The 8,724-nt window shown below is 42.4% G+C and overlaps 1 protein-coding gene across 1 annotated transcript in view; it reads left to right on the forward strand.

Annotated features, from left to right (window-relative positions):
- LOC115148835 (dehydrogenase/reductase SDR family member 11) overlaps positions 1–5,856 on the forward strand; it is a 47,755-nt gene extending 41,899 nt beyond the window's left edge. The window contains exons 3-7 of the mRNA XM_029691096.1: positions 4,023–4,117; positions 4,334–4,463; positions 4,676–4,768; positions 4,878–4,943; positions 5,666–5,856. Coding sequence (XP_029546956.1) covers positions 4,023–4,117; positions 4,334–4,463; positions 4,676–4,768; positions 4,878–4,943; positions 5,666–5,707 — 426 coding nt within the window. The 3' untranslated portion in view covers positions 5,708–5,856. The remainder of the gene's footprint in view (positions 1–4,022; positions 4,118–4,333; positions 4,464–4,675; positions 4,769–4,877; positions 4,944–5,665) is intronic.
- The last annotated feature ends 2,868 nt before the right edge of the window (positions 5,857–8,724 follow it).

Below are 8,724 nucleotides of genomic sequence, written 5' to 3' on the forward strand. Positions count from 1 at the left end.
ATTGAAGCTCGTCTGGAGGTTAGTTAACACAGTGTCCAAAGAAGGGCCAGAAGTATACATAATGGTGTCGTCTGCGTAGAGGTGGATCAGAGAATCACCAGCCGCAAGAGCAACATCATTGATGTATACAGAGAAAAGAGTCGGCCTGAGAATTGAACCCTGTGGCACCCAAATAGAGACTGCCAGAGGTCCGGACAACAGGCTCTCCGATTTGACACACTGAACTCTGTCTGAGAAGTAGTTGGTGGACCAGGCGAGCCAGTCATTTGAGGAACCAAGGCTGTCGAGTCTGCCGATAAAAATGTGGTGATTGACAGAGTCGAAAGCCTTGGCCAGGTCGATGAATACGGCTGCACAGTATTGTCTTTTGTCGATGGCGGTTATGATATCGTTTAGGACCTTGCATGTGGCTGAGGTGAACCCGTGACCAGCTCGGAAACCAGATTGCATAGCGGAGAAGGTACGGTGTGATTCGAAATGGTCGGTGATCTGTTTGTTAACTTGGCTTTCGAAGACCCTTAGTTAGTTTGGGTCTAGAGTGTCTTCCCCTTTGAAGAGGGGGATGAGAGCGGCAGCTTTCCAATCTTTGGGGATCGCAGACAATATGAAAGAGAGGTTGAACAGGCTAGTAATAGGGGTTGCAACAATTGCGGCGGATAATTTTAGAAAGAGAGGGTCCAGATTGTCTAGTCCAGCTGATTTGTAGGGGTCCAGAATTTGCAGCTCTTTCAGAACATCCGCTATCTGGATTTGGGTGAAGGAGAAATGGGGGAGGCTTGGGCAAGTTGCTGTTGTGGGTGCAGAGTTGTTGACCGGGGTAGGGGTAGCCAGGTGGAAAGCATGGACAGCTGTAGAAAAATGCTTATTTAAATTTTCGATTTTCGTAGATTTATCGGTGGTGACAGTGTTTCCTAGCCTCAGTGCAGTGGGCAGCTGGCATGAGGTGCTTTTATTCTCCATGGACTTTACAGTGTCCCAGAACTTTTTGGAGTCTGTGCTACAGGATGCAAATTTCTGTTTGAAAAAGATAGGAAAGCAAAGGCTAACTGCCTGTGTATATTGGTTCCTAACCTCCCTGAAAAGTTGCATATCGTGGGGGTTATTCGATGCTAATGCAGTACGCCACAGGATGTTTTTGTGCTGGTCAAGTCTGGAGTGAACCAAGGGCTATATCTGTTCCTGGATCTACATTTTTTGAATGGGGCATGCTTATTTAAGATGGTGAGGAAAGCACTTTTAAAGAATAACCAGGCATCCTCTAATGACGGAATGAGGTCAATATCTTTCCAGGATACCTGGGCCAGGTCATTTAGAAAGGCCTGCTCGCTGAAGTGTTTTAGGGAGCGTTTGACTGTGATGAGGGGTGGTTGTTTGACCACGGACCCATTACGGACGCAGGCAATGAGGCAGTGATCGCTAAGATCCTGTTTGAAGACAGCAGAAGTGTATTTAGCAGGCAGGTTTTTCAGGATGATATCTATGAGGGTGCCCGAGTTTACAGATTTGGGGTTGTACCTGGTAGGTTCCATGATAATTTGGGTGAGATTGAGGACATCTATTTTAGATTGTAGGATGGCCGGGGTGTTAAGCATATCATTTACATTTTAGTCATTTAGCAGACGCTCTTATCCAGAGCGACTTACACTAGTGAATGCATACATTTCATACATTTTTTTCCTGTACTGGTCCCCCGTGGGAATCGAACCCACAACCCTGGCGTTGCAAACACCATGCTCGACCAACTGAGTCACACGGGACCACACATATCCCAGTTTAGGTCACCTAACAGTACAATCTCTGAAGATAAAAGGGGGGCATTTAATTAACATATGGTGTCCTGGGCGCAGCTGGGGACTGAGGGGGGTCTGTAACAAGTGGCAACAGTGAGAGACTTATTTCTGGAAAGGTGGATTTTTAAAAGTATTTTATTTATTTTAATTTTATTTCACCTTTATTTAACCAGGTAGGCTAGTTGAGAACAAGTTCTCATTTACAACTGCGACCCAGCCAACATAAAGCAAAGCAGTGCGACACAAACAACAACACAGAGTTACAAATGGAATAAACAAGTGTACAGTCAATAACACAATAGAAAAAGGAAAGTCTCTATATACAGTGTGTGCAAATGGCATGATGAGGAAAGGCAATAAATAGGCCATAGTAGCAGAATAATTACAATTTAGCAAATTAACACTGGATTTTTAAAAGTAGAAGCTCGAACTGTTTGGCACAGACCTGGATAGCATGACAGAACTCTGCAGGCTGTCTCTGCAGTAGATTACAACTCCACCCCCCTCTCTTGGCGCAAAATGTTATAGTTGGATGGAAATTTCTGAATTTTTGGTGGCCTTCCTAAGCCAGGATTCAGACACGGCTAGGACATCAGGGTTGGCGGAGTGTGCTAAAGCAGTGGGGGGAAAACACTTAGGGAGAAGGCTTCTAATGTTAACATGCATGAAACCAAGACTTTTATGGTTACAGTAGTCAACAAATGATAGCGCCTTGGGAATAGGAGTGGAACTGGGGGCTAAAGGGCCTGGGTTAACGTCTACATCACCAGAAGAACAGAGGAGGGGTAGAATAAGGGTATGGCTTAAGGCTATAAGAACTGGTCGTCTAGTGCGTTGGGGACAGAGAATAAAAGGAGCAGATTTCTGGGTGTGGTAGAATAGATTCAAGGCATAATGTACAAACAAGGGTATGGTAGGATGTGAGTTCAGTGGAGATAAACCTATGCGTTTCATGATGATGAGAGAGGTTTCGTCTCTGGAGGCATCAATTAACATAGGTGAGGTCTCCGCATGTGTGTGAGATGGGACGAAGGAGCTATCGAAGGTATTTTGAGCGGGACTGAGGGCTCTACAGTGAAATAAAGCAATAAAAACAAGCCAAGACAGCAATAGACAAGGCATATTGACATTAGAGTGAGGCATAAAGCAATAACAGGTGTGGATCAGGAGATCTAAGACAACAACGGGTAAATGGCGAAGAAAGGGCAGAGCGGGTCAGTTAGATACATACAGAACCTGAGTTCGAGGCTGGAGCCGACATGTAAACAAAATGAGGTGCCGTGTTATTGAAACAGTCCAGGGGGCATCAGTAGTGTAGCCGAGTGATCATAGGGTCAAAAGAGTAGCAATAGGTGAGTCGGGGTGCTGTACGGTATTCACTACTACGCTGGCTAAGCAGGGGACACAGCATTTAGAAAAAGCTAACGGGCCGGGGCTAGAAGATGGTTCTGCGGCAATATCGTAACAGAATAGCCTGTTGAGACCACATCGGGCGATCACGTCGGCAGTCCAGTCGTGATGGATCGGCGGGGCTCCGTGTCGACAATATAGGGTCCAGGCCAATTGGCAAAAGGAGGTAACTGTAGCCCTAGAATTAGTTGGTATATGGGCCTAGCTCGAGGCTAGCTGGTGCTTGCTTCGGTACAGAGGCATTAGCTAACAGTAGCCACTTGTTTGCAGGTAGCTAGCTAGCTAGCAGCTAGCTAGGAGTAATGATCCAGTGTAATGATCCAGAGCGGCAGGAATCCAGTGATATGGTAGAGAGAAGCAGAACGATATGCTCTGGGTTGATATTGCGCTGTGCAGACTGGCAGGTGATTGTCCGAGCTAAGGCTGGCTGATTCCGGGGGGAAAAAGCTAGCCGTGGCTAACAAAGACTAGTAGCTAGTTAGCCGGCTAGCTCCTGATGGAACTTCCAGTTATAAGGAATAAAAATAGCAGATCCGTACCACATTTGGTGAGGCGGGTTGTAGGAAAGTATATTTAGTTCATAGATAGAAGTGAGATTAAGATATTTACGAAAAAAGACTGGCTATTTACAAGGGATAAGACAAAGACAGATATACACGTCCTACTGCGCCGCCATCTTGGATATGAGGTGTAATTTCACAAGGGGCATTGGCATTGACACTGTGGAGGACAATAACTACAGTCTTATACACCTAGACAGAATATATTTTTGTTTGTGAAGGCAGATAAAAGTGCAAGTTTTTGACAGAACCTCTCCTATAGGTGAATGTCCTGGCCCTGTCCATTTGTACCCGCGAGGCCTACCAGTCAATGAAAGAGCGGAATGTGGACGATGGCCACATCATCAATATTAACAGGTAGACTACAACTTCTTTTCAGCCTGTTAAATGCCTGTTATAACTGACATTTTATATGATTTAAGACTCTCTCAGGAGATACAGTAAAGAGGGCCTACAATTTTACTCTTGGTTTTAGACCGAAGAGAAGTGTGAGGGATACAGGATGGAGGATGTATCACATACATGCCATTCTCACTTTCTCTCCTTTTCTCCCTCCCTCGCTTACTGCTATAGTATGGGGGGACATAGAGTGGTACCTAGTGCAGATGAACACTTCTACTGTGCCACTAAATATGCTGTTACTGCTCTAACCGAGGGGCTACGGCAAGAGCTGCGGGAAGCAAAGACTCACATCAGAGCCACGGTGAGAATAGCAGCATTATTATTCTTTCTTTTTCATATGAATCTGACAACTGTCTTATACAATTATTAGATAGAAAGTTGATTGTTTTGTGGGTGTGTGTACGTATGCACGCTTGTGGTGTGTGTTCGCCCGTGCGTGCATACGAGTGTCTGTCTGTGTATATGTACATAAACATCAATAACGAACATGGTTTGTGCCTTCCTCTTCCATAGTGTATATCCCCTGGAATAGTGGAGACTGAGTTTGCCTTCCGGCACCACAACAGTGATCCAGAGAAAGCAGCTGCTGTGTATGAGAGTATAAAGGTAAGGCAGCTAGACTAGGAGTGTGTGGGTGGGTGGATGGGCCTACCTCTTCTCTCAATACAAATACATTAAGAAATTATTAACTAATTAGCATTTTTTTCCTATGCAGTGTTTGAAAGCACAAGACATAGCCAGTGCAGTCACATACGTTCTGGGCACCCCGCCTCATGTCCAGGTAATGTAGTGCTCTGTCTGTCGCTTCTGTCAATACTTGGCTTACTTATATCCTGCCTCTTTCTGAAGTCAAGACTAACTCCTCTTAGATAGACCAATGGTACTATACACAGAGTGTACAAAACATTTGGCTCTTTCCATGACAGACTGACCAGGTGAATCCAGGTGAAAGCTATGATCCCTTATTGATGTCACTTGTTAAATCCACTTCAATCAGTGTAGATGAAGGGGAGGAGACAGGTTAAAGAGTGATTTTTAAGCCTTGAGACAATTGAGACATGGATTGTGGATGTGTGCCATTCAGAGGGTGAATGGGCAAGACAAGGATTGGTGCCAGGAGCACAGGTGTGTCAAGAGTGTGTCAAGATTTGCAACTATGCTGGGTTTCACGCTAAACAGTTTCCTGTATCAAGAATGGTCCACCACCGAAAGGACATCCCGCCAACTTGACACAACTGTGGGAAGCATTGGAGTCAACATGGGCCAGCATCCCTGTGGAACGCTTTCGATGCCTTGTAGAGTTCATGCCCCGACAAATTCAGGCTGTTCTGAGGGCAAAAGGGGTACAACTCAATATTAGGAAGGTGTTCCTAATGTTTTGTGCACACAGTGTACATGGTCAATGGTCCTGACCTACATAGTCTGAAACACCTCTTTTATAGAGGACATTCATGCAGTTTGTTGAGTTTGTTTGTGTATGTAACCCTGCTTGTCGGCCTCTAGATCGGAGATGTGCAGATGAGGCCGGTGGAACAGGTGTCATAGCAACCGAGCAGGAAGGAATCAGCTGAAGGAGCAGATAGAGCCATGGTGACGACTCCTTAGCGACCCCTGCCGGGCAAGGACGAAAACAAACTAGTATTCAACTGGATTTGGAGTGAAGGTATCTGTTTGAGGAGGCGTGGAGGTGGCTGTGTGTGGTGGGGGGGGGGGGGGGGGGGGGGGGGTCTCTGGTGAGGAGAGGAGGAGAGGGTGGGCAGGTACTCTTAACCACTACTGAATTACTATGAGTGCTGCAACATGGTCTTTGGTGTATTACTCTGAAGCCACTGCAAACTTAGGAGAGGAGGGTTGTTGCTCCTGTGGTCATATATTCTACCTGACCATCCTGACAGAGGGAAGAGTATGCCATCAATTGCATATGAATGTTTTTTTTGTTTTTGTAAGTCATAATACATATCTGTTTAAAATGATGGAAGACAACACTGCTGTTCAATAAAGAATGATAATTATATATATTTTTTGTATAGGTATTTTAACTTTGATTATTGGTAGATGTGGCTGATATACTGTACTCCCTAACAATAGATGCTCAATCCATTTCTACGGTCTTATGTTTTTAATAACAAGCAGATTTGGTTATCCTGGTATTAAGTCTGCTCGTATGTTTTTCAAAACCCATGTCAACCATCACTAATCAGAAAATGTGCATAAGGGACATTCAAGCACGATTATGCAACCCCATCACTTTGGACCAAGTGTATTTCCCCACTCCCATATGATTTAAATTGTTTTGCACTTTGGATCCATTTGGAGGAGTATAAAGAAAACACTGTCATCTTGTCTAGAGGAAGTAACTAACTTGAGTATACTCTCCCCAAGTGTGTACTTGTATGATATAGTAGATGTTTATCAATAAAAATGATTTAGGAATTGTCAAAGGTGGCTCCTTTTGTGCACCATTATTTGTTTTGATCATGTTAAATCTTTTCAACTTTTGATAACAATTTACTGTCAATCTAAATAACTACAGTGTTAGTTATTCTGTTAATTGAACAAATATAAACTAGATGGCATAATCTCAGACACGTTTGTAAACAAAACTGATGATCACAAAAACTTGGCACACCCTTTGGCTCTTGAGTCAGTTGGCTTTTTATTTTGCCTTACATAACATTACAGAGTTGTACAGTATGATTATATCTTGCCTACAATGACAATATTTACTGATTATTCTTATAATACTTATTTTAATAAGTATTATACCTATTTTAATCAGACATAATTTCCTTTCAAACATAAATGTTTTGTTTAAAATGTTATGTAAAATACTCATGACTTTTCCAATAATTTGAGTCACGGAAAGTGACCATTTGTCAGATTGCAATGGATATATTACATAATATATAGCCTATTGGTCGTTTTCAATAAAACGTCACAATAACATTGTGTGACAGGTAGCCTAGTGGTTAGAGCGTTGGGCCAGCTAGTTCAAATCCCCGAGCTGACAAGGTAAAAATCTGTCGTCCTGCCCCTGAACAAGGCAGTTATCCCACTGTTCCTAGGCCGTCATTGTAAATAAGAATTTATTCTTAACTGACTTGCCTAGTTAAATAAAGAAATAACATCATCCCATTTTCAACAGCGTTTTTAAGAGTGTTTAACCTCTATGGGATTGGTGTCCCTATACCGGGATGGTTGTTGCTAACGTGCGCTAATGTGACTAGAATTACGTAAGTTACAGCAAACTTTCCAGGACATAGACATGTCTTATATGGGCAGAAAGCTTACATTCTTGTTAATCGAACTGCACTGACCAATTTACAGTAGCTATTACAGTGAAAATAGCCATGCTATTGTTTGACGAGAGTGCACAACAACAAAAAACTCACGTCAAGTGGTTTGATACATTCACCTCTGAAGGTAAATAATGTACTTACATTCAGTAATCTTGCTCTGATTTGTCATCTTGAGGGTCCCAAAGATAAAATGTAGCATAGTTTGTTTGATAAAATCAATTTTTATATTCAAATGTAGGAACTGAGTTCTACAGTTTGAACTCCTGCTGTCTCTGGCCCCACACCAACCCCGCCCGGCCATCTAGATGTGTGAACTTAGTGTTTTTCTGTAGGGAAGCTAGTTATCCATCATGTATGACATTCCTGGGAGTGTGTAAACTTACATTTTGTATTAGCATATTTTTGTATGTTCTCTATAGTTATGTACTTAAATATATCAATTGACCAATTAGGCACATTTTGGCAGACTTGATACAAAATATTGTGCAGTATTGCAATGCTTCACTGTATCAATCTTAAACTTTGCACACGCACTGCTGCCATCTGGTGGCCAAAGTCTAAATTGTGCCTAAATGCCTATATGATATGGCTTTTCTCTTGCATTTCAAAGATGATGATTTAAAAAAAAATAATGAAAATGCATGTTTTTTTGTTTGTATTAACTTTTACAAGATCTAATGTATTATTCTATACATTAATTTCACATTTCCACAAACTTCAATGTCTTTCCTTTCAAATGGTATCAATAATAGGCATATCCTTGCTTCGGGTCCTGAGCTACATGCAGTTGGATTTGGGTATGTCATTTTAGGGGAAAATTGAAAACAGGGTCCGATCCTTTTATTTATGATTACTACTGACAGACATGATATAGGCTACATTGATTGACCACGTAAAATTGGCTAGCTAGCTAATAACGGATCACGTCAATATGGCTAGATAACAAGCAAACTTTCAAGGGATAAACTAGATGACTATATCCAAATGTTGGTTGGTTTACTTGCCATCTATAGTGGTGATGACAGTAGTCCGACTGACAATTTACCAGGACGTGGACTTGCCAATTTTCAAGCTCTTTCCAAAAGCCTAAACTCTGATGATGCAAGCTAATGATGTTGTTTGCTTAGCTAGCTACATGTCAAATCGGATAGGCACCTTCATGTATCTGAAATTACATGATCATTGATGTTTACGGATCATGAAAAGCATGCAGTTACTTGCTGTATAACTCTGATGATAGAGGTAAATGTGCACAATTGTTTT

This window comes from Salmo trutta, chromosome 15 (assembly GCF_901001165.1).
Source record: "Salmo trutta chromosome 15, fSalTru1.1, whole genome shotgun sequence".
NCBI classification, from domain to species: domain Eukaryota; kingdom Metazoa; phylum Chordata; class Actinopteri; order Salmoniformes; family Salmonidae; genus Salmo; species Salmo trutta.